We start from the raw sequence: 26,969 nt of genomic DNA, 5'->3' as shown, positions 1-26,969 counted from the left end.
TCTCTTACAATGGGAGGATGTGAGCAATAGAACCCTGCATGGATCTGTAACGAGATCCAGGCTTTTTAACTTCTTCATGTCATAATGCCTGTCGCATTGGGGGATTTTAGAAAGGAACTGGATACGTTTGTGGAAGATGAGGCTATCAAATTCTATTAGACCGGGTGGTTGTATATCACCTCCAGTTTCAGGGTTAGTATCAGCACAGGATATCAAATGCTGGGGAACATGGGACCAAATGTGCTATGCTCCTATTAGTGGACTATCTCTGAGGAATTCATTGGCTACTGTGTGAACAGATTGAGTGTGATAGGCCTAGGCTCTTATTCAACATAGTTTTTTCCCCCCCTTCCATTCAATATACATTAAGACTTTCAGCTAAATTCAGAGGGCAAAGGGGGAGTTGTCTTGCCAATGATGTTATTATTCCTAATATAATGTTTTAAATTGTAAGCAATGCTATGAACTACTGAAAGGCCATCCATTCTTTGGGTCCACTTGGGGACATCATTGTGGATGATGAAGAGTGGGACACAAGTACGACGAATGGGGACGATGTAGGCCCCTTCCTCCAAGATGTATAAAATCCACATTGAGCTGGATTATATGGCAGTGTGGACTCAGATAATTCAGTTCAACACAGATATTGTGGATTTTCTGCCTTGATATTCTTTGTTATTTGGCTGTATGGAAGGGCCTGTGAAGAGAAGAACTTAGGGCCCTTCCACACAGCCCTATATCCCAGAATATCAAGGCAGAAAATCCCACAATATCTGCTTTGATCTGAGTTATCTGAGTCCAATTCAGATAATGTGGGATGTCCTGCCTTGATATTCTGGAATATAGGGCTGTGTGGAAGGGCCCTTAGTCTTCCTTCCTAGGTTTTGTCAAACTTAACAAGCCTTTAGATGCATAAAGATGTTAAAGCAGTACCTTGTTTTCTCATCCTGTGTAGATTTGAAAGCATTAACTGAATTTATTCATTTTATACACTGTGTGCTTGTATATTTGTCCTGAGTGTTCAGTACATGTACCTGTTTAACTTGGAATGTATCTCCACTGTAGAATTAACACCACTTTAACTGCCATGGCTTAGTAATACTCATGAGAGCTGTAGTTTGACAAGGTATCTAGTCTTCTCTGTGGAAGAGTGCTGGTGTCTTACCAAGCTATGGGCCCTTCCACACAGCGCTATATCCCAGAATAAAAAGGCAGAAAATCCCACATTATCTGGGTGTGGACTCAGGCCCGTTGCACACAGCTGAATAAAATCCCACATTATCTGCTTTGAGCTGGAATAAATGGCAGTGTGGACCCAGATATTGTGGGATTTTTTGCCTTGATATTCTGGAATATAGGGCTGTGTGGAAGGGCTGTCAGATAACCCAGTTCAAAGCAAATATTGTGGGATTTTCTGCCTCGATATTCTGGAATATAGGGCTGTGTAGAAGGGCTCTCAGATAACCCAGTTTAAAGCAGATATTGTGGGATTTTTTGACTTGATATTGGGATATTAGAGCTGTGTGGACGGGCCCTTTGACTCTAAAAATCCCATAGCATTTATTTATTTATTTATCGTGTCATCCTCAACCAGAACATTGTATTACATTTCTAACAGAACAAAACAAACAAACAGATATAAAAAAAACACATTTTGCAAACTTGGTAGCTGATTAAATGTCCTTTGACCAGTATCTGCCCACTTGTAGTGCCTCTGGTGTTGCTGCAAGAAGGTCCTCCATCGTGCATGTGGCAGGGCTCAGGTTGCATTGCAGCAGGTGGTCAGTGGTTTGCTCTTCTCCATACTCGCATGTCGTGGATTCAACTTTGTAGCCCCATTTCTTGAGGTTGGCTCTGCATCTCGTGGTGCCAGAGCGCAGTCTGTTCAGCGCCTTCCAAGTCGCCCAGTCTTCTGTGTACCCAGGGGGGAGTCTCTCATCTGGTATCACCCACGGATTGAGGTGCTGGGTTTGAGCCTGCCATGTCTCAATGCTATGGGATGATGCTATGGGATGGCAGGCTCATCCCATAGCATTGAGACATGGCAATTAAGGGCCCTTCCACACATCCCTATATCCCATAATATAAAGGCAGAAAATCCCACAATATCTGCTTTAAACTGGGTTATCTGAGTCCACACTCAGTTAATGTGAGATTTTCTGCCTTTATATTCTGGGATATAGGGCTGTGTGGAAGGGCCCTACATCATCATCACCATTATTATTATTATTATTATTATTATTATTTACACCCCACTTTCTCTCTCCCAAAGGGGACTCAAAGCAACTTAATATAAAAGAATTAGTATACAATTTAAAATATACAAATATGCAAAGATTAAAACAGAATTAAATATAAACAGTATTAAAAATTCACAGTTAGAAACCATTCAGGATATTCCATGAATGTTCAAGTTAAAACCACAGCACCTCCTGAATCAATCTTAAAAGCCTTCATCTTTAAAAGCCTGCCTGAATAAAAACGTTTTCGCCTGCCGCTGGAAGGAAAACAGGGAGGGGGCCATTCTGGCTTCCCTAGGCAGGGAGTTCCAGAGTTCCAATGTATGAAACTCTATAATGCTTTGGTGCCGATATTCTATAAGGAACTTTAAAGACGAAAGACGGTGACAACTTAGCTGACCCGTACTTGTTCAAAGCGGTTTGTTCCTTAGCAATTTCTAGTGCCCTATAAACATGCCTTCAGAGACCTTTGGACTTAAGAAAAGCAGGTTTTTCTTCACTTCCTTGTATTGCACATTGTTCTGTAATGTCTAAATGCCTAGCTGATTGATTGCCCCTTGTGAAAAGTTTTACTAAGACCTGTGTGTGCATTCCTTAGAAAAGTTTCCCTTTAATTAAAGTGTATGGGTGGAGAGGGAAACTGACTTCTAATCCTCATACCACTTGCCTGCTAATTTCTCTCCACTCATTCTGAATTAACATGTTGCTGTGGAAAATTAGTTTTCGCATACCCACAAACTCTGAATACATGGGTGTGGAAGCCATGATCTAACAGCTGTTGTTGGATTTCAACTCCCATTCATCTCTGACCCATTCCTAGATGGGACTTATGGGAGATGGAGTGCAGTGGCTTCGTAAAAGCCAAATATTTTGTTGTGCCTTTGTATATAATACGATTTGAGCATTTATGGATTTTGCTACCTATGGGAAGTCCTGGAAGCAAGCCACAGGTGATACTCGAGGGCCCACTGTTTATATAACCTTACCTTGTTTATTCCTTCTAGTTATGTGGGATAATAATGTAAATATTACAATTAAAATGATACAGGAATGAGTCAGATCTGGTTCTCTGTACAGATGTGTGGGGTGAGTCTCAGTAGATTGGCACAGATTTCTGACACACAGTTATTTCAGAGTAGGACCAACCCAGTTACGTCAGTGGTACTTTGATCTTAAATTACACCAGGGACATGAAGCCCATTTCCAGTAACGTTTCAAGGAAAATACTTCTGTATGGGATTGTATATGTTAATTTATTGAATTTATACTGTGCCCTTTTCCTGATTTACAGTGGAAGGCTTGCAAAAGCCATTAATTTTTGCTACTCAGGACAAACTGCTGCTCTTGGAATAATTTTATTTTCATGAAATGTATTTTTGTTAAGTGAATGAGTTTTAGAGTAGAACAGTGTTTCTCAACCTGGAGGTCGCAAGGGGCTTTCAGAGGGGTCACCAAAGACCATCACAAAATATATATTTCTGACAGTCTTAGGAACTGTTTTGGCAGAGAAAGTTGTAGATCTCTCCACCTGTCCTTCTCTTCCTTTCTGGAAACAGAGGACGAATCCTCCCACCAAAAGCCCTCCTCCACTGTGATTGGCCAGCCTCTCAACCTAAAGGAGGGTTGCTTCTGAGACTCAAAGCAAGGAGAGGAGAGCAGGCGTGTTTGGTGCATGGCAGCGTGGTATGCATGTGCGGGAGGAGTGAGAACGTGCAAGGCTGGAGAGAGACTTGTGCCAGCGAGTCCCTTCAAAGCATGGGGTTTTGTGTGGGAAGTTTGGCCCAATTCTATATTTGGTCGGGTTCAGAATGCTCTTTGATTGTAGGTGAACTATAAATCCCAGCAACTGCAACTCCAAAATGTCAAGGTCTATTTCCCCCAAGCTCCATCTGTGTTCATATTTGGGCTTATGGAATATTTGTGCCAAGTTTGGTCCAGATCCATCATGTTTGAGTTCACAGTGCTCTCTAGATGTAGGTGAACTACAACTCCCAAACTCGAGGTCAATGCCCACCAAACCTTTCCAGTATTTTCTCTTGGTCATGGGAGTTCTGTGTGCCAAATTTGGTTCAATTCCATCGTTGGTGGAGTTCAGAATGCTCTTTGATTTTAGGTTTATAAATCCCAGCAACTACAACTCCCAAATGATGAAAACAATCCCCCCAATGCCACCAGTATTCAAATGTGAGGATATCAGGTATTTGTGCCAAATTTGGTCCAGTGAATGAAAATATATCCTGCATATCAGATATTTACAATATGAATCATAACAGTAACAAAATTACAGTTATGAAATAGCAACGAAAATAATGTTATGGTTGGAGTCACCACAACATGAGAAACTGTGTTAAGGGGTCATGGCATTAGGAAGGTTGAGAGTAGAAGCTGATGCCACTGAAAACAGCTGTAATAATAATAATCATCATCATCATCATCATCTTTATGTATACCGCGCCACCATCTCCCCAATGGGGACTCAGAGCAGCTTACATGGGGCCAAGCCCGGACAACATGTTACAGCAAAATAAAACCAAAACATAAACAACAAATAACATAATTAAAATTACATAGGAAAAGAAAAAAAGAAGTATAAACACAGTAACAAAATAACATTCCAATAAACACAATCACAATAACAGTGAGCGGGCCACATGTACAGGATAAAATGATTAAAATACTCTAATGAGATAAACATAGGAGCAGGTTATTTGCAGGGAGCTCATAAAAACCCACAGGGTTGCGAAACTAAACTAAACTTCTGAGTTAGGGTTTGATGTACGTCTTGTGTTTTCTGACTCCAGTGAAAATTCCAGTCCTCCTATGGAGCCAAACTACTGGTAATGAACACAAACTATTTCCACATTTCTGCATCCTGGGGCCTTTCCACACAGCCCTATATCCCAGAATATCAAGGCAGAAAATCCCACATTGTCTGAATGTGAACTCAGATAACCAGGGATCCTTCCACATAGCTGGATAAAAACCCACATTATCTGCTTAGAACTGGGATATATTGCAGTGTGGGGTCAATCCTGTAGAATGAATTGTTGATCTAGCTCTGTGTGAACTGTGCCAACACAAATTGAATCTGAGGAACCTAGTACATGAGGAATAGTTCACTTATATTTCTTTTTTGCATCCGGCTTTTGTTTGGTGATCTTCCTAATAAAAACATCATAGCTTACGGATAACTATCTCTGGTTTAGCTCTACTTTGACAGGCATTTTTAAAGAGCAGGTCTGTCAAAACATGTCATTCCCCAGCCCTTTTATATGGGATTGCACAATATAGGTGCATGAGTTGAGGAATCTTTATATTACAGACTAGCAGTCCCCTGCCACGAGTTGCTGTGGCCCAGTCTGTGTATGTGTTTTGTGTGTATATATGTGTGTATATTTGTGGTTTTGTACATGCATTATAATGTATTTTTATTTGGGAGTTTTTTAAAGTCTCTTCTGCTGTGTTTTTCAGTATTTTTATGAATGATGGTCACTTGTTGGCCTGATAGTTGCATTGTGTCCAAATTTGGTCTCAATTTGCCCAGTGGTTTTTGAGTTATGTTAATCCCACAAACGAACATTACATTTTTATTTATATAGATGTGGAATCTGAACCTCTTTTCTACACTGCCGTATAATCCAGATCATCAAATCTGATAATCCACATTATTCGCTTTGAACTGGATTATATGAGTCTACACTGCCATATAATCCAGTTCAAAGCAGATAATATGGATTTTATATGGCTCCTTAGTCACACAGGTGCTTTGAAGATGTGGCTCCCCCCAGTTTCTTGCTTTGTTTGTTTGGACTGATGCAAATTTTAGGCTGAAAAATCATTTGAAGGGCAAAGGTAGAATGTGTTTGAAAGTGCTGTGGCATCCAAATTTCTCTACAACTAGATAACTCCTACTTTTCTTTGACATGTGTGCAAGGAAACAGTGATTCACTTCCCTGCTGAGGCATATATTATACACAGATCATTCTGCCTTCATCCACTCCATTGAAAAGACCTCTAAAGAGTCTGTAAGTTTCCTTAGAAACACTGGTATAGTGCAACCATTTTTCATAAGGTTGAAGCCAGGGGACTTTTTGATAAAGGGAGGTGATGATGTTATCAGCCACTACCACCTTCTTTGAGTGCCCTATTCTCTCAGAGTTCAGCTGAAATCCCTACAATGGCTTCTAAGGAGAATAGATTTCCACCTCAAACACTGCATTATATTGAGCTACCCATGCTGTGATACTAACCATTTGGGGTTGATTGGTTTTAAGTGAGAAGGACCCATTAGTTTCGCAAAAGGTCTTGTTTCTGGTAGACATGTAAACTGCTCAAAATACGTTTTTTAATGTACAGGCAATCTTCGTTACGAACAAGAGAGGTTCTGTAGGATTGTTCTTAAGTTGAATTTGAATGTATGTCGGAACAGATACATTTTAAGTGTTACTTCTGCCAAAAATTTAGCTTTGGATAGCATAGGCAAGGGTTAACACCCCATGTGGTGTTTGTTTTGCTGTCTGTGCCCCTGTTCAGAAGATTTCACCTCACTTTCTGTCCCTGTGATCATTGGATTTTGAAAAAAAATGACATTAAGTCTAGTAGTGTCCGACTCTGGGGGTTCGTCCTCATCTCCATTTCTAAGCCGAAGAGCCGGCGTTGTCCATAGACACCTCCAAGTTCATGTGGCCAGCATGACTGCATGGAACACCTTTACCTTCCCACAGAAGCGGTACCTATTGATCTACTCTCATTTGTATGTTTTCAAACTGCTATGTTTTCACCCCACTCCCTGGAGTTGAACCGCCAACCTTTTGGTCAGTAAGTTCAGCAGCTCAGCGGTTTAACCCACTGCACCATCAGGAGCCCTACCTGTATAAATAAATGAATCAACTGCCTGCAGTTGTGGACTCTTCAAGTGGATGTTGCTATAGAGACTGGACTGAAGAAGACTTGCACTTCAGATAATTCTCTCTACATCATTACATAAAGGGTTAGATGGATCAGGTATAGAGATTGTAAAAGTTACTTTTTGAAACTTCATCATCTGAATTCCCAGGTCAGCATGAGTATTAGTTATAGTGGGCTCTTCCTACCTTTTGCTTTGGGTGGGTTAAGCATAGAACTTGGGAAGGTTTCCTTTTAGACTAGAACTCCTAGAATCCCTTGGCCAGCATGAATGAGGCAGCTGAGGAGTAGAAAAGATAAATGGTAAAGGCAAAGGTTTCCCTTGACAATAAGTCTAGTCGTGTCCGACTCGGGGAGGGGGGGTGGGCTCTCATCTCCATTTCTAAGCCAAAGAGCCAGCGTTGTCCATAGTCTGCATGGAGCGCTGTTACCTTCCCGCTGGAGCAGTACCTGTTGATCTACTCACATTTGCATGTATTCAAACTGCTAGGTTGGCAAAACCTGGGACTAACAGCAGGAGCTCATGCCGCTCACTGGATTTGAACCTGCGACCTTTCGATCAAAAAGTTCAGCGGCTCAGCGGTTTAACCAATTGCGCCACATGTTTCTCAAACTGGTTCGAGGCCAGCAATTTCTTCTACCATCTTCTCCCTTAGCTTTTTTAGGAACTGATTTCTCAAAGGCCAAGAAGGGAGGCTGGGATAGACAAGGCATCTTTTTAGGCTTTGGGCATATGTCAAACTCAAGGGCCGCCATGTCATTTTATGTGTCCATTCAGATGATGGACTACAACTCCTGTATTCCTCATCATGACCAGAGCTGTTGGGAGGTGTAATACAGTCACATCTGGAAAACTGCAGTTTTTTTCTGTTTAGTCAGGACAGTGGGGTTTGAATTTAGATACAAGGCTTGTGGATATGATATCTGACTTTACAATGTCCTTTAACCTTTGCCACAAGTAATGTTGGGTTGCAATTGCCTTTGAAGGCAACCCTAAGGCTGACGTGGCCCGCATTTTAAATGAGTTTGGCACCCCTGGGGCAGTCAATCCTGGTGAGATACTGTCAAACCCAGTAGCAGAGTACGTGAGGGCCACAGGCTATATACATTCCTCAGGCCCACACTATGAAGGTTCAATACAAATATGCAAGCCAGAGATACAAGTGGGTTTACTTTATTTGTTTAAAGCTGCTAAAAGGAGATCGGAGTACATAGATCAGATTGGGGTGCAGTGTAGGGGAGACAAAGACAGTTGATGCATATATCTATGGCTACCTGTATATTTGTATTTTATTTTAAGAGGACTAGATGTATATTGTATGTTGTGTCTGCACTGTCTGTTTTTGATAAGGCCAACTGGCTAATCAATAAAATTGTTGTTGTTATTGGATATCAAAATAACTTGGGTCCTACACAGAGTTTGAAAATGTTATTTTTCACCCTGCTCGCCAGACAGAACGGCCAGTGGCATTTTTGGAAATTGTAGAACTAATTTGCTTTTTACAAACTACTTGCCCTATATATTGCAACATGGGTCACAGTTTTCTGCCTTGCTTGAGTCTTGGCTGATGGCCCTGGAGACATCAATGCATGGTTTGCCTTAGAACCCGTAATTAGGGTGCAATTAACCTGCCCTGGATTTACCTCTGCCCTGCATGATCACAAACCCAGGAGTGATGTGCTCACTGTGCCTTCTTTCAGCTGTGTCCCAGATTGCAATGCAGGCAGTGCTGATTCAAGAGGAGCCATGGAGAAGATGGAGCCAGACCTGCATAATCCTAGATAGCTGCCTCCCCAGATTCACCCTGGATGGGATTTCTTCAGTGTGAGCCAAAGGAGAGAACATTATAGCATTGATATGCATCTTGTTGGCATTCCTGTACCATTTGGTCTGCAAAATTGGATGCTTTGTATGTGCATTTTGAGAGCGTTCTGATTCTTAAAAACTGCACAAGGAAATACACGTCTCTTTCTAACTTACACCATTTTGTTTTGCTTTGAGCGCTGCTTGGCTCCCTTCTGGTGTTGGAATCAGGTTGTGAGGAAAGGTACCATAAGCCAGCATTTGCTGATAGCTGATCTGTTGGGGAGGATGGGAGGTGTAATCCAGCATAGGTTCTAGAAACCTGATGGAAAACGACAAACACAGAGGTTGATTTTGTATCCCCTTTCTCATCTCATGTGGTTCAACGAACCCAGTGATTACATAGTGCTCCACACTATGTAATCATAACACTTTATTCCACTTGAACTTCCATAGCTTTGTCATATGTAATCCTGAGATTTGTAGTTAAGAGAAAGATACTTACAATTCTCATCCAGAGAGCTCTAGTGCTGGAACTGCAAACCCCAGGATTCCATGAAATATAACCATGCCAGTTAAAGTGGAATCAAGCCGTTATAATTGCATGATTGGAAAGGGATCCATGGATGATTGGTGGACAGTCTCCATCAGCTTTAGCCCAGAAGGCTTTTTTTGTGGATCAGGGCTTTATTGTATAACCTTGAAAGCTGTTGCATTGAGGCTTCCTCCTGAGTAGATGCACACAAAGCTCAGCTGCACTTTGGTAGGGGAATGGCCAAGGTAAGAATTATATAACTCTTCAACATCCTTCCCAAATTAGAATTTGGCCTCTGGGCTAAAAAGTTCACCCGCCTTTGGAGTAAAGAGCAGATTTCTCCAATTTTGCTTTATATATAAATGTGGGGAGCATTTTTGTATATCCTTCTTTACAAATTAACTTATTTTTCTCTATGGATGCATATTTGTGCATATGTGTTACTGTCTACCAATCTTGTTTCCAGGTTCAATTCAAATTGCTAGTGGTTATTGTTATAACTCCCTTCCCTATATGAGCTTCCCCAATCTGGGGTGACCCTTTGTGCCTCCCCACTTATGACTAAGAGTTATTTGGAGCAAATTTTTGTATAGGGCTGAAGGCACTGTGTAGGAATACCAAGCTGTGGAACGTCCCTCCTTGCCTGGGGGGTCTTCTGCTTTGCACCCTGTTGTGTTATTGCTTGACCACCCGCTGAACAATTATTTGTTTAGGCGGGTGTTTTATCTTGGCTAGATGCTTAATGGCCATATTATTTGAAGTGTTTCCTCCTGCTTCTGCATTATTTTTATTGGCAGCTCTTTTAACAGACTGTTGTGTTTGCTTTATACAGTATTCATGGGCCTGCAAAATAAAAATTGCCTTGAGCACTTCATAGTGGAAAGCCAGGACACTCACAGAGTTTCAAAAGTTCCTTTTTTAGGCTCCTAAATTTCCTCCACTCACATGTTCATGGATGATAGGGATTCTGAGAGTGCTTCTAAGCCTTGAAATGGATATATTTTTCTCTGAATATTCAACCCTATGGGCGAAAAATAATCTACATCTGTCCATCCACTGCAAAACCACTGTGTACAGCTTCCTGTGGTTTCTGTTTAGCATCTTTAGTGCCTGTTGCTTTGAGGATACTATTGTGGTGCTTTTTGTCATGGCCTTGGGCCCATACAATAAACTATTTTGATGATAATGATGGTGTATTGCTTTCCCGTCAGGCTACATTACCAAATGCAGAGATCTTGAGTTATAAAGGTCCATGTAAAACATGATATGCCCTATTGCTTTGGTACTCTCTGATTCTTCCACAAATATGTGTGAAATGTGATGCATTTTAGACTTCCTCTCTTAAACTCTAGTTTTTATTGAAGTGACAAGCCTCTGCTTGGACTATACCTCTTGTAAAGACTCCAACATACAGTAACAGTTTTGCAATCCTTCACTTCTTACAGTCTGAACCAGTTTTGCGATCTCCGTGATATCTTGGATGGTGATCATGCCATGACTTTGGAAACAGAATCTTAGGGAAAATACAACATTTTGGCAAGAGATAGTTGTAATGAAATCATTTACAGTTTTCCAAGTTACATGAGTCTAAAGTAAACATTGGGTGGCACAGTAAGTGCCACAGTAATTAGTGCACACAATTATGCCCTTCCATTAATTACAGTTTAGTATGAGAGATGTCTAGGATTGTGATCATATTATGATTTTGGAAACTAAGGTAAAGGTAAAGGTTTTCCCCTGACATTAATTCCAGTCGTGTCCGACTCTTAGGGTTGGTGCTCATCTACATTTCTAAGTCGACGAGCAGGCGTTGTCCGTAGGTGCCTCCAAAGTCATGTGGCCGGCATGACTGCATGGAGCACCATTACCTTCCTGCCAGAGCGATACCTATTGATCTACTCATATTTGCATGTTCTTTAACTGCTAGGTTGGCAGAAGCTCGGGCTAACAGTGGGAGCTCACCCCGCTCCCCGGGTTCGAACCTGTGACCTTTTGGTCAGCAAGTTCAGCGGTTTAACCCACTGCGCCACCGGGGGCTCCAGGAAAAATAATTTTAGCAAGAGGAGGTCAGATGTAATTAAATAATGAACAGTGTATATTTTCCAATTTACATGAGTCTAAACCAGCAGTTCCCAAACTTTTGAGTCATGGAACCCTTCTTTCTTCTCCTCCTATTGCTTGAGTGTTTTTTATAATGTAGTAAAGAGAAAACATTTTAAATGAAACCACAAACTTTTATTTTTGTACAACAAAATATCAGTTACACGGCTAAAGTGACGAATGAAATTGTTTCGTTTTTGTACTTAAAATCGTTTTTTAATTGTTCGACAGTTGAATACATAAATCCGGGGCAGCATCCAACTTCTTCCTAAATGTGTTTTTGGTGTAGGCAGTAACTAAAAAGTCTGATTTCCATCAATAGATCGATATGAAGGGGAGCATTGTTCCGATAGCCTTTCAGGCTACTGACAGGTATATGTCTATCAGTCCTCCCAGTAGTCATTCAGCGGCACAGGTTCAAATTTTGTTTTTAAAGTAGAGGAACAAAAAGATCTTCATACTCAGACACAAACTTTTAAAAAAGATTTTAAAGATTTTTCGTAGAACCCCTTCAATGCTTTTGTGGAACTGTAGAGTTCCACAGAACACCTTTTGGGAACCACTGGTCTAAACATTGGACGTTATAGTCAGTGGCCCAGTAATTGGTGCATGCTTTTACACCCATCCATTAATTACAACTTAGTATAAGGCATATCCAGGATTGTGATCATACCACAATTTGGAAACAGAACCTGAGAAAAAGGAGAAAACTTTGGCAAGAGGAGGTTAGATGTAATTAAATAATGCACCGTGTTGTTTTTTTCAAGTTACACAAGCCTAAATATCGGATGGCACATCAATACCTCAGTAATTGGTGTTTCTATTAATTACAATTAAGGAAGTTCGGTCCTAAACATGAATGGCAAGTTTCTAGCTCTCATGAAAACCAGCTGGTACATATTGCATTAAACCATGCACAGTTCTGCTCAATGTGCAGTTTCTGTCTGAATTACAATAGAAATCCCAAGGCTGGGAGAACTACGCCACCCATTCTTGCATGAACTTTGTGTTTGTTTATAAATGAGTGATTATATCCCAGGTTCTTCTCTGGGTGTGAGTTTAATGGTACTTCGTGACAACTGTGATGGGGTAGAGTGAGGAAAAGTACTAAAGTAATGAAACAAAAGTAAGTAAATATGTGAAATGCTAAGGATGCTGCCACTCCTAAGCATCATTCCCTGGTAACCTTTGTTCTCATTCTCAAGCAAAGATTAGTCAAATGAAGACTTCATTCTCAAAGATTTATCAAGTAAAGGCCTTGTGTTGCTTATGTTATGTGCAGTGAGGCTCGAAATACAGTAGAGTCTCGCTTATCCAACGTAAATGGGCTGGCAGAACGTTGGATAAGCAAAAATGTTTGATAATAGGGAGGGATTAAGGAAAAGCCAATTAAGCGTCAAATGACGTTATAATTTTCCGAATTAAGCACCAAAACATTATGTTTTACAACAAATCGACAAGAAAAGCAGTTAAATGCATGGTAACATTATGTAGTAATTACTGTATTTACAAATTTAGCACCAAAACATCACAGTGTACTGAAACAGCTGTAGATCCAGATGGGAAGCAGACTGTGTTTTTGATAATACAGAACGTTGGGGGAGTGAAGGTTGGATAAGTGAGACTCTTATCTTGGGCACGGAGGGGATAGATAATTGATCAATAAAGAATTGGTTAAACAAAATATGACCTGTAGCCCTATCAACAAAGCTAACATGTAAGATAAGAGTAGCAAAAGAAAAAATAAAATTAATTTGATATTACATGGAAACTGTAAATCAATTATATGGGTCAAAATAATGGCAAATGATCAATTAACAAAGAGATACTGAAATAAATTTGACATAACTGTATTTTTAAAGTGTATTGTGAATTGGGGACAGATGAGAGTTGGGATGAAGGGGGCAACTTATTGCAATTTTTATAAATAAAAATGTAGTGTTCATTTGTGGGATTAACATAACTCAAAAACCACTGGACGAATTGACACCAAATTTGGACACAATACACCTATCAGGCCAACGAGTGACCATCACTCATAAAAACACTGAAAAACACAGCAAAAGAGACTTTAAAAGCCCCAAAATAAAAATACATTACAACACATGCGCAAAACCACATATACACAAATATATATACACACATACACACACAAAACACATATACACAGACTGGGCCACAGCAACGCATGGCAGGGAACGGCTAGTAGATAATAATATGCTTTTATTTATACTTTATTTATATTCTATTCTATCTCCCCAAGGGTGGATTACAGAACACATATAGGGCAAACATTCAGTGCCAATTATACAATTGACTGAGATAACAACAAACTAACATAAATTGTCCATAAAATTAACTTGGACAAAATAAATAGCAATTCCCCTGTAGCCAATCCAGTCATGTTCTCAGTGGAAAAACCAACTATTTGATAAAAGTAGTTTTTTATGGCTAGCATTGTTGAAAGTGCTGCCCTAAAGATCTTTCAAGACTCTTTGAGTCTTGAGCAAAGCCATTTAAACCCCCTGGGCATGTGTGAATTCAGATGAGCTAAGAATGAGCTGTTGTTTGTAATGCAAGGCATCAGTTATCGGGAGCCCCTGGCTGTGGCCTCTTTGCTTGATATTGACTCTTCCTTCCGTCTTTGCGGAGGATGTGCTGAGCATCTTTTTTATCATTCCTATGAAATGCCAGCAGCAGGAAGCTTGTGGCATGGAAATTCTCAGTCATCGCCCTGTGGTGCAAGCTGTCCCTGTTTTGGGGATGACTTTGCAAGAGGGTGAGGGGAATGTTTATCTCCAGGGTTCAGGAAGCTGCAGCCTTATAGATACTGATGGATTCCAACTCCCATTTATTCTCATCCTCGTGGTTAGTCATTGGCGTGGGGGGTGGGGAATAATATTACTCCCAACAGTATGTGAAAGGCTACAGACCCCCTGCTTCTGCAATAGTTAGTGTGATCGGAGCTTGGAAATGTTATCCCCTGATACCTGAATCCAGCATCTGGAAAACTGTTGTGTGTGTGTATAAAAGCTTGGGTACCAAGTGGTACCTGGATTATTTGAAAAAAGTCATTGTTTGTTTTGGGTGAAATACAACTCCTATAAATCAAGGTAAATTCCCCAAAACCTGGCCATGTGGTCCAGGTCCATTATCGAAGGGGGTCACAGTGCTCTGCCTTTATGCAGGCTGAACTACAACTTCCATCCTGTAGAGTCAATCCCTCAAACTCCTCCAGTCTGTCCAGTTTCTGATTAATTCCTCTGTGCTTGCTGTGTGCCATAGGACAGGGCAGGAAAGGGTTAAGGGAGAGGCAATGGGCATGCAAATTCCACACAAGGAACCCTGGGATGCCTGCCCGTGGTGGAGGAAACACATCAAATGTAGCATGAAATGGTACGCGAGTGGAAGCATTCCTTGAATGGTGGGCTGTAGTGTTTGGGGAGGACATTGGCAGGGTTTGGGCTACATGTTCATGACGCTCACTATAACCTGCAATGCCAGTTGAGGGTGTGACTTTGGAACTATAGTCTATGTGTGGAGGCAGGATGCTGTCTATGTAAGTGGACACATCTGCCACATACACATTTTTCACTTGTAGTGTATTTGTGTGTGTGTGTGTGTGTGTGTGTGTGTAGAGAGACAGACAGACAGACAGACAGAATGAATCATGGTATCATAGAGTTGGAAGAGACCACAAAGGCCATCCAGTCCAACCCCCTGCCATGCAAGAAAACACAATCAGTTCACCCCTGAAAGATGGCCATCCCCCCATTGCTTAAAAACACCCAGAGGAGGATACTCCTCTACTCTCCAAGGCATAGTATTTCACTGCTGAACAATTCTAACCAACAAGATGTTCTTCTTCATGTTTACTTATAATATTTTTTTTCCTGCCACCTGAATCCATTGCTCCATGTCCTGGTCTCCAGGGCAACAAAAAACAAGCCTGCTCACTCCAAGTGGGACATCATTTTAAATATTTAAACATTATTATTAGCTTCCCTCTCAGGTTTTGATTCCCCCCCCCCCAAATAAATAAATAAATAAATAAATAAATAAATAAAAGATAAAGGATTTCCCTGAAATTAAGTCTAGTCGTCTTCACTCTGGGATGTGTTGCTCATCTCCATTTCTAAGATGAAGAACCGGCATTGTCCGTAGATGCCTCCAAGATCATGTGGTCAGCATGACTGCAGGGAGCGCCATTACCTTCCCGCCAAGGTGGTACCTATTGATCTACTCACATTTGCATGTTTTTTAACTGCTAGGTTGGCAGAAGCTGGGCCTAACATCGAGAGCTCACTCTGCAACATAAATTCAAACCGCCAACCTTTGAGTCAGCAAGGCTCAGCGGTTTGACCTGCTGCACTAACAGGGCCCTCCAAATATAAACATCGCTTAAAACAAGGTGCTCTTTTCTGTTGGTGGTACTGAAATTGAGTCTTATACAATATATATAATTTCCCTATATGCTGGGTAGGAAGTTGAAGCACCTATATAAGGATGGAAAGGGGTGATATTTCCCCTCTCATTCCTATTCATGCTGTCCACCCACATTTTAAAATAATGTATCATTTATTTCTGTGGTCTCATATTGTCGTCCCCCCTTCTTATTTAAAGGAAGGGTTCCCAAACCCAGTTTTCACAACCCACAACAGAAGGAGTGTCTGCCACAAGTTACTGCAACCAGTTGTGACTTCATTCACTCTCACAGTGGCTTGTCTGTTTTTATTTCCAGCATCAGGTGCCTCTTTAAGCTGCATAAGGAATCTCTTCAGAAATGGACCCTTTGTGTGTGTCATGGTGAGGAGGATTTGCCAAATCTTTCTGTGCAAATCTGTAACACGGGACACATAATGGGGACCTCAGAAGAAAATTGAGTTAAAAGTAGCTCCAGCATATTTCATGGACTACAAATCTCAGGGTTCTGGAAATTGTCGCACAAAAAGAAGTAATGTTTTCAAGCTTTGCTTCACAAATAATTCAGTTTTGCACCAAGCTGGAGATCCAGCTGCTGACTGCTCCAGAGATATCAGAGGGCCCTTCCACACAGCCCTGTATCCCAGAATATCAAGATAGAAAATCCCAAATTATCTGAGTGTGGACTCAAATAACCTAGTTCAAAGCAGATATTGTGGGATTTTCTGCCTTGATATTCAGGAATATAGGGCTGTGTGGAAGGGCCCAGAATCTTATTTGCTCACTTCTTTACTCCTTTGCTTCTTTTCTTCACCTGACAGAGATCAGCAGAAGCCTCCTGCCCCGTCCACGTCGCTTGCTCCTTCTGCTAAACCCCTTTGGTGGCAAAGGCAATGCCCTCCAGTGGTGCCAGAATCACATCCTGCCCATGATTACAGAGGCTGATGTCAGCTTCAACTTGATCCAAACAGGTAAGACTGTGACAGAAGGAAGGTGGCCTTAGAAAGGCATCACTGAAGTATGCCTTGTGGCATTGAATTACCCATGGCTTTGTGTACTGCAGTGGAGATGACTAATCCAACCATGGCTTCACTTCACAATTCCTGGTTTGTTTCTCTTCTGGTCCTTTTGTTAGGTCCTGTTTTAATGCAGGCAGGACAGAAACATGGGAAAAGCCATGGTTCTGGATTTAGATGTAGTAGCTGTTGGGCAAGTGGGCATATTAACAAAAAAAATATCCCCATGAATGTATAGCAGAGTAAATTATCAGCCGCAGCACATCCCAGCACCAGTAGCCCAAAGTGATAAAGAGAACAAAAACACACAGACCAATGTTATCTCTTCCGTAAGAGGCTTTTCTTTGTAGTAAAATAATATGATTGCACTATTTACAAGAACAAGGCTTCCATAACACAAATAAAGTTCTTTACACTTCCATCTTTGTTTCCATGCTGGGCTTCTTTCTCATGCAAATAAACAGCTTCACTCTCACAGAACCTCTTCTCACACTGAACTTACTTAGGAGCTTCACACAGTAGCTTTACACACAGCAGCCTTCACACTGAAGCTTCACACACTTCAACCTGGGCTTCACACCTTCAACCTTCTCTCACCGAAGCTTCTCTCATCAGGCCTACTCACACCGAGGCTTACTTACACTGAGGCCTACCTTACACTGAGGCGTTTGTCCCACTGATGCCTTCTCACACTCAGGGCTCTCTCAGATTGACGCCTCTCATACACTGAGGCAAACTAACACTGAGATCTTCTCATACTGAGGCCTATCTCACACTGAGGGCTCTCTCACACTCAGGCAAACGTAAACCTGAGGCCTACCTCACACTGAGGCCTCTCCAGTGAGGGGAACTAACACTGAGGCCTTCTCATACTGAGGCCTACCTCATACTGAAGCAAACTAACAGAGGCTTATCTCACACTGAGGCCTCTCACACAGAGGGGGAACTAACTGAGGCTTTCTCATACTGAGACCTACTAACAGACTGAGGTCCTTCTCCCACAGAAACCTCTCACAGACTGAGGGCTACTAAGCAACAGGCACACCTGCTTATATTGAACTGCAGCTTTTGCTGAGTCATTGTATCCATTTAACCCTTTCAGTACTTGGCTCACATTTTTGTAATTAAAAATACCTAGTTAATTTTTAATATTTCTGACAGCAGCAAACTGTTTTAAACCTACTAGAATTGTTAAGCCAATAAAATGCATGGCTTCAGACTGTGGCTTGTGCTAACAGAGGCAAGTTTGCATCTCAAAACAAGCCAGACATCCTAGTTTTTCAGGAATTAAGAAATTGGTTTTAGTGGGTTCTTTTCGTGTTTATATTCTGGGACTTCCTGAATAGACTTCCTTAATTGCTGTTGGCTCTTTGACCACATTGGTCTTTGGAGCAACTCAGCTATTCTTATTTTTTCGGTGAAACCCAAACAGAAAATGTAGCCATAATATTTGAAAACAGGAACTGCTAAACAATGTGGAGGTTATAACAAAATCTAGCATCCTGCAGTCCCATGTGTATTGAACTTTCCAGACAATCTGAGACAAAAGTAGCCTTCTCTCAGCTTCAGTTCTTCTACCTCATGATCTGAGGATAATGATGGCAGTTGTTGTAAGGATATCATGAAATGATGTTCAAGAAGTATTGCATTGTTGTTCACCTGCATGTTATTTTCTTTATATTTTCTCTACCCCAGAGAGGCAGAACCATGCCCGGGAACTAGTACAGAGCATCAGTTTGGCTGAATGGGATGGCATTGTAGCCATTTCAGGAGATGGACTGCTTTATGAGGTACTGGTTAAGAAAGTCAGTCATGGACAATGGTCCCATAAGCTTTGAAATACCATTGGTTAACTTCTTCTGGCCTGGTCTCTCAGAACTGGGGCATGTAAGACTCATGCCCCTCTCAGAATCATGTCTCCAGCTGAACCTTTGTATATCACATAGAATTAAAAAATGTGTGTGGGGTTCAAATGAGGGCCTGCCCTAAGCCAGCTCATCCAAGCGGCTTTGTAGTAGATTTTTTAAGTCTGGTAAATTGAGTCCCCCTCTCATCGGCATCAATTAAGTTCCTGTATGCAATTCTAGCTTTTTTCCCTTCCCAAACAAATTTCGTAATGTTCCTTTTCCATAAATTAAAGATTTTGGTCTCTTTAATGATGAGTATATTCTGGAGCTCCTGGTGGCACAGCGAGTTAAATCGCTGAGCTGCTGAACTTGCTGACCAAAAAGTTGGTGGTTCAAATCCGGGAAGCAGGGTGAGCTCCAGCTGTTAGCCCTAGCTTCTGCCAACCCTGCAGTTTGAAAACATGCAAATGTGAGTAGATCAAAAGCGGAAAAGTAACGGTGCTCCATGATCATTGAACCCATGTTGGAATGGCTTGGAGTGAGTCTTGCTATACACCGACTAAAACTTGATCCATAATGGAAGTTTTCAAAAGTATGTTGTCATATTTTTAGTCCTTTTGGAGAGAAATTCAGGGTTCAGCTCTTTAAAAATGTTAATTTTCCACTCCGTTCCTTCAACCACCCTTTGTTTCCCCAGCACTTGAAAACCTTTGTATTTATTTATTTATTTATTTATTTATTTATTAACAACATTTTTATCCCGCCCATTTCAGCCCAAAGGCGACTCAGGGCATCGTACAGATCGGCAGCAATTAGATGCCATATAGAAATACATATATCAATAAAGACAACTAAAACACATCATAAATACATATAAAATCCATAAAAAACTATAAAAATCAATAAAAACCAAAGTCTACATCCAAATTCCTCATCTGCTTACATAGTCTTAGCCGTTCCATGTTCGTATTATGATTTTGTGTTAACTGGTCACTCTGCATCTCCAAATGCTTGCTCAAAGAGCCAGGTTTTCACACGTTTTTGAAAGGTCAGGAGGGAGGGGGCCGATCTAATATCCCTGGGAAGGGAGTTCCACAGCCGAAGGGCCACCACTGGAAAGGCCCTGTCTTTGTCCCTGCCAAGCGCCCCAGTGAGGCAGGCAGGATCGAGAGCAGGGCCTCCTTAGACGATCTCAAATTCCTAGAAGGTTCATAGGGAGAGATACATGTGGGTAGATAAGCTGGGCCAGAACTGTTTAGGGCTTTATAGGCCAAAGCCAGTACTTTGAATTGTGCCCGGTAGTAAACTGGCAGCCAGTGGAGCTGGCACAACAGTGGAGCAGTATGCTCCCTGAGCGCAGCTCACGTTAGTAACCTGGCTGCCGCACGCCGAACCATTCGAAGCTTCCGGACTGTCTTCAAAGGCACCCTCACATAGAGCGCATGGCAGTAGTCTATACGGGATGTAACCAGAGCGTGGATCACCGTGGTATTTGGTCCACAAACAGAATCGGCCAACCAGCACACCCTTACTAGTTGGCAAATTCTGGGAGTCACAACCCCAAAACGTGCCTTTTTCAAGTTCAGATAAATATCTACAAGTATTGAACTTTTACCTGTTTCTTCTTTCCTTCCAGGTCATTAATGGTTTGATGGAGCGTCCAGACTGGGAAGAAGCCATAAAAATGCCCCTTGGGATTCTCCCCTGTGGGTCTGGAAACGCAGTCGCTGCAGCAGTTAACTTTAATGCTGGGTAATACTGTATTAAAAAGCTTAGCATCTCTTTTCCTCTGGGAAGCGAGTGTGGTATCCCATGTGGCAATCCCAAGGCATAATGAGGGTCAATAATCTATTCTATGTGGAGATCTGGTACACAACTGTACTATTGAGCTTGCTCAGAGTTCCTCCTTAACAATGGTGGCTAGTACACACATATCTAGAATTCAGGCAAAAATGTGAGTCTTCAAAGTAGATTGCCTGTTTGCCTGTAAAACAGCCACAATCTCCTGAACAATTTTGTTTTGGTCCACTGCGTATGGTAAGATAACAATCATCCATCATCATTAAGATAATTTATTAAATAGGTATCCTGCCATTTCTTCACACCTCACCTTTGTAAAAATCCTGTGGAACAGGTTAGAGTTAAGTGAGTTTTATGGTCAAGCGATCTGACCAATACACCACATTATCATGCATCATCCATCTTATTTTGCAGTAACCATGGGTTTGTGTGTCAAAGCTTAGAAAACTTACATTTTTAATTATATTTTCCAGAATCCCCCCCCCATGACCATGCCGTCTGGAGATTCCGTCAGATATACTGTATATACTCGAGTATAAAATGAGTTTTTCAGCCCATTTTAAGCTGAAAAAGCCCCCCTTGGATTATACTCGAGTCAAGGTTTTTTATCATTTTACTCTGATATTATTATTTTTATTACATTTATTATTTTACTCTATTGATTATCATTATTATTATTTGAAACACAACAAGATGAGTCCACAGCAGACACTCTGCTGGCTGTTGAATTGGATCACACGTCATTATTATTATTATTATTAGAAACACAACAAAATTAGCACACAGCGAACAAGATCACTATGCTGGCTGTTGTAATGGATCACACATCGGACACTTCCGAAGTGTCTAGGACTGTGTGATGTATTGCCTAATAATGCATGCAGATCGCAGTAGGGTGGCCTTTTGCAGCTGACAGATGGTAATTTTGTTCGTGCCTATTGTGTTTAAGTGCAGGCCAAGGTCTTTAGGCACTGCACCCAGTATGGCGATCACCACTGGGACCACCTTTACTGGCTTGTGCCAGAGTCTTTGCAGTACAATCTTTAAATCCTCATATCATGTCAGCTTTCTATTATTATTATTTTATTATTATTATTATTACATTTAGTATTTATTATTATTTTGTTGTTATTGCATTTATTATTTTACTCTATTTTTATTATTTTATTACATTAATTATTTTACTCTATTATTGGAAGGATGCATATTCTAACCTTGAAGAAGGTTAGAATAATGGTTCAATCAGAGTTGGACAATCTTATCTTAAATTACAGTTTTATGTAAATATTCAAAAACATTTAACCTATTGATGTCTCAATTAATATAATTTTATTGGTATCTATTCTTATTTTGAAATTTACCAGTCACTGCTACATTTCCCACCCTCAGCTTACACTCGAATCAATACATTTTCCCAGTTTTTTGTGTTAAAATTAGGTGCCTCAGATTATATTTGCGTCGGCCTATACTTGAGTATATATGGTAATTACGGTAGAGTTAGGAAAGCCGCTGCCTGAGCCATTTCATGCCTGGTGGAAAGCAGGGAAAAACAGGAGAAGCATCTGGCTATGCCCCATACTCACACATTATGTTAGTTGGCGATGTAATCATTTCATGTCTAGTTACAAGGAAATAGTCAGATAACTGTCTGATGTCTCAACTCTATATGGAATAGATCTGGGGCTGCAGATGTCGCGTCCTAGAAAGCACCGGGACTGTGGCTCAGCTGGCTTGGAGTCAGCTGCATTAAGATCACTACTGACCAAAAGGTCATGAGTTCAAAGCCAACCCTGTCACAGTGAGCTTCTAACCAATTTGTGTAGCTTGCTGTCAACCTTTGCAGCCTGAAAGACTGTTGCATCTGTCAGGTAGGAAATGTAGATGCTGCTTATGCGGGGAGGCTAATTTACAACGCCATAAAAATCTCCAGCAAGCATGCAAAGAATGAGGAAGAACTTCATCAGTGTCACAAATGGACAGTGAAGCGACAGCTTCCCTGGTGGCCAGAATACCCTCATGAAAAAGCTGGAATGTTAAATAGCTTCTGTGTGTCTGTCTATATATGATGTGTGTCTATGCATTGAATGTTTGCCCTGTATATGTACATTGAAATCCACTCTGAGTCCCCTGTGGGGTGAGAAGGGCAGAATATAAATACTGTAAATAAATAATAAGTAATAGAATGTGTGTTCTGTCTGCTTGGCTGGCTCCACAGCCCTCTATGCCCTTTAGGAGGGACAGAGTAATGAGCTTCCAAAACCCTGATGCCTTTCTTTTATCTCTCGGGCAGGTTTGAGCAGACCTTGGGCCAGGAACTGTTGACGAATTGCACCCTCCTGCTTTGCCACGGGGCAGTGTCCCCCTTGGACCTGGTCTCCATCACCACCTCCTCAGGCTCCCGCTCCTTCTCCTTCCTCAGCGTGGCCTGGGGCTTCATCTCCGACGTGGACATTGAGAGTGAGAAGTACCGCCACATGGGATCGGCCCGCTTCACCTTGGGGACCATGGTCCGACTGGCCTCCCTGAACACCTACCGGGGGCGCCTCTCGTATCTTCCCGCCCCGGACTCCACGGGCCACCGTCCTATTTTGCGCAGCATCACAATGGCAGCCAACGGGAGCCTCCCCTTCCAGAGGATGCCTCTCCACCGCACGGTCTCTGACATGGGGCTCTGCGAGGAGCGCCGCACCTTCTGCTACCGGGGGCTGGAGTCTGCTGATGAGCCTGCCCCTTCGCCTAATTCTCCACCTCCTTCTTCCGGCTTCCCTACCTCCGCCTTCAGCTTCGAGACCTTGTCGGAGCAGCTGGTAGCCGACGGCCTGGGAGCCCAGGAGGTGGCAGCCCCCACCTCCTTGCCCTCTTCTACCCGGCAGATGCGTGGCCCCCCAGACAACTTCTTGGCCCCCCTTGACCAGCCGGTGCCCAAATCTTGGGTGACGGTGGAGGATGATTTTGTGCTGGTGTTGGCCATCTACCAGACTCACTTGGGGGCTGACCTCTATGCGGCTCCCTTTGCCTGCTTCAATGACGGGCTCATTCACCTGGCCTATGTAAAGGCGGGCATTTCCCGGGCAGCCCTGATCCGCCTCTTCTTGGCCATGGAGAAGGGCACTCACTTCGAGCAAGGCTGCCCCCATGTCACCAACATCCCAGTTCGGGCCTTCCGCATCGAACCCCTCACCCACAAGGGCATCATCACGGTGGATGGCGAGAGGGTGGAGTACGGCCCCATCCAGGGACAAATACACCATGGGGTGGCCAACCTCATCACAGGGATCAGCCCAGTGAAGGTGACAAAGTTCTGAGCTAGTTCCAGACCCACCTCCCCTTGCAGGAACATGTAGCAAATCTGGTCTGACATGCATTCACTCTTCTTGTTTCAATGAAGGGCATAAAATGACAAGGAATGGCAGGATGGGGAGAGGAAGAATGGTTTCTCAAATGCAGTGGCCTCCTCCAGTCTTACTGGAAAACTCTTTTCAGCCCTTCAGATCCCTTCTGTGAGCCAAAATCAGTGGCCACTTTCCCATGATCCTCTGCTGCTATCCTAGTAATGCAAAGGTTTGAAGGGTGACTTTTTCCCCACCCCATTGGCCTAATTTTTCAGGTCTGGTCTACATTTCCCATCAAAAATGAGCAATTTGACCCTAGGGGGTCCCCTTTTTGTTAGTTTGGTGGATAGAAAGGTGATATTCCTCCATACACCACCATTTTCTGACAAGGAATAGCACCTCTGGCCATCCCACTGACCTAGTTTCTTGGAAATGTTGCTTGGAAGTTCTTTTTAATCCACTTTTCCAACTTCTTCTCCATGGCTCTTCCTCTAGGGACTGCCAGCAGCTTTGCCCCAGCCCCTGTAGCAGGCATGGGCAAACTAAGGCCCAGGGCCAGATGCAGCCCCCTGGGCGCTTACCACCATGTCCTATCGACATAAGGACATGGTGGCCCATGCCTCCTTATTCCAAAAAGAAGACAAGAGAGGAAAGCACGCAGAAGCTGAGAGCCCTCCAGTGCAGTCTGAACCACTGCCTCTCTCACCCTCCTCCTGGCATAATGCCAAGAGGACAGCCCAAGGATTGGGGGAGGAGGATCGAGGCAGTCGTCGTGTGTCTTGCCTTTTTCCCAGCATAAGGATGGGATGAGCAGCCCCGTCCTTATGCCAGGAGAACAACCTGAGGATGACCCTTGCCCTGCCCTTTCCTGGCCCTCTCCCACCCAGCATGTGCCCGGGCCCCCCTCCCTCCTGGCCCGGCCCTCCTGGTTGGGCCTGCAATGCGGCCTCAAGGCAAAAAAGTTTGCCCATGCCTGCCCTATAGACTCCATAGGACAAGACTAAAATGGTCTTTAAGCTGACATCCCCAGCCTGGTGCCCTACAGACATATTGGACTGTTCCCCAGATCATTCCCGGGCAGCATGGGCACTTCTCCAACCTGCCACCTATCCAGATACAATCTCTGCCAGCCTAATACATATCTAGATAGGTGGCAGATTGAGGGACATTCCCTTAACACAGTGGTTCTCAACCTGTGGGTCCCCAGGTATTTTGGCCTTCAACTCCCAGAAATCCCAGCAAGTCTACCAGCTGTTAGGATTTCTGGGAGTTGAAGGCCAAAACATCTGGCGAACCACAGGTTGAGAACCACTACCCTAACGTCATTCTTGTTTCAAAATTTGGTGGTGAATGGTCATATGGACCTGATTGCGCATGAGCAACACTGACCTTTCCTGGGGCCAATTGTAATAGCCCTTGTCACTTTAATGATCATCTTTTCCCCCATCCCACTGATCTCAAGTGACCCTCTCTTCTGCCTTCAAGCTGAGCCAGACACCCCTTTCGTGTGGAATAGAAATCCTTTGGTCCACCTTGGAAGACCAAGCCAACAACGCCCTCACATTTTGCCACATTTGGCAAAGACAGAAGGATGGGAACCAGAAGGCTTCCTTTGCTGATCCTTGCTCGTGCAATTATTTACTCTGAAGAGGTGTGCACTTCTGTGTACACCTGTAAAACAGTTGGTGTGCGCCTCCCTAAGATGTTGCTGGGCTACCACTTCTGTCCTCCCTGATGAGAATTGGAGGACAGCATCATCTCAAAGTTTATCAGTTCCTCACACTGACATAAATAATAGAAGGTCTCTGAAGTTCAGAACTGGACATATGAAGTAGCTTCTGAAACACTACCACTCTCTCTCTTTCCTTGTAAGCCCCTAAAATAATTGATGTTGCTCATTTTCCACCTTCCTGTTTGACCTATATTTGGTTCTGCCCTCTCTTCTATAGGGTGGTAACCACTGACTTTTTAGGGAAGGAAGGGAACGTTTTGTCTTGATCCTTCTCTGGCTTCGTTTTAGCCAGCTGGAGATGTATTAAAAGGAGGTGGGATCAATCCTCTCTCTCTCGGTCACATCAGTGACCTCTAATCTGGCTTTCTAGAAACACACTGGATGAATGTAACTGGATTTTTTTTCTTTTGGGAGGGGTTTGATTTTGGGGGATATCTTTATTTTTTTTTCCTCCCCACCATGTGGGGGCTAACAAAGCAATTAAAATGATCTAATACTGTAAAAGAACATGTGTCTCTATATGAAATGATGTTTACTCTATACATATTGTCTGTCTCTCTTTAACAGATGTTAAGCCAGCAGACCAGTGTGGTAAATGCCCCACTCCTTAGAACTTTCCACACTTCTTTTTTATGAAATGGATCTTGGAAAAGTTACTTTGGGCAATGGAAACTCCCAGAATCCCCTCAGCCAGCATAGCCATTATCCAAAAAGCAATATTCTAAAAGTCGAGATTATAAAGTGATGTATCTAAGATGGCAGCCACATTGGTGAATTGGCCAGCCTGGATACGTCACACAGTATCTTGTAAGGGTATGATTTTGTTTCTTCTGAAATATTGAAATGATGCAGGTAGATCAGATCAACATAGTCGAGTGCCTACCAGCCAACAGTGGCCAGCTGACTTCCTCTAGAATAGCCCAAATGTCAATCCACCATGTGTTTTGGAGACCAACTCCTAGAAATCCTAGTTGACCTGGCCAAGAAGTCTGGGTGTTGAAGTCTAAAACATCTGGATACCATAGTTTGGAAACCATTGCTCTAGAACAGTGGTTCTCAACCTGTGTGTCCCCAGGTGTTTTGGCCTACAACTCCCAGAAATCCCAGCCAGTTTACTAGTTGTTAGGATTTCTGGGAGTTGAAGGCCAAAAACATCTGGGGACCCCAGGTTGAGAACCACTGCTCTAGAACAAAGGTGTCCTTACGAGCTTCAGGCTTTAAAAACTATTTTGAGAC

The 26,969-nt window shown here is 42.6% G+C and overlaps 1 protein-coding gene across 1 annotated transcript in view; it reads left to right on the top strand.

Annotated features, from left to right (window-relative positions):
• The window catches only part of SPHK2 (sphingosine kinase 2), a 31,244-nt gene extending 6,000 nt beyond the window's left edge, over nucleotides 1-25,244 (top strand). The window contains exons 2-5 of the mRNA XM_060780358.2: nucleotides 16,828-16,977; nucleotides 18,718-18,812; nucleotides 20,506-20,621; nucleotides 22,960-25,244. Of these exons, the coding sequence (XP_060636341.2) occupies nucleotides 16,828-16,977; nucleotides 18,718-18,812; nucleotides 20,506-20,621; nucleotides 22,960-23,974 (1,376 nt within the window). The 3' untranslated portion in view covers nucleotides 23,975-25,244. The remainder of the gene's footprint in view (nucleotides 1-16,827; nucleotides 16,978-18,717; nucleotides 18,813-20,505; nucleotides 20,622-22,959) is intronic.
• The last annotated feature ends 1,725 nt before the right edge of the window (nucleotides 25,245-26,969 follow it).

Source organism: Anolis sagrei, chromosome 6 (assembly GCF_037176765.1).
Source record: "Anolis sagrei isolate rAnoSag1 chromosome 6, rAnoSag1.mat, whole genome shotgun sequence".
Lineage (NCBI taxonomy): Eukaryota > Metazoa > Chordata > Lepidosauria > Squamata > Dactyloidae > Anolis > Anolis sagrei.
This window is presented reverse-complemented; position numbering and strand designations above follow the sequence as displayed.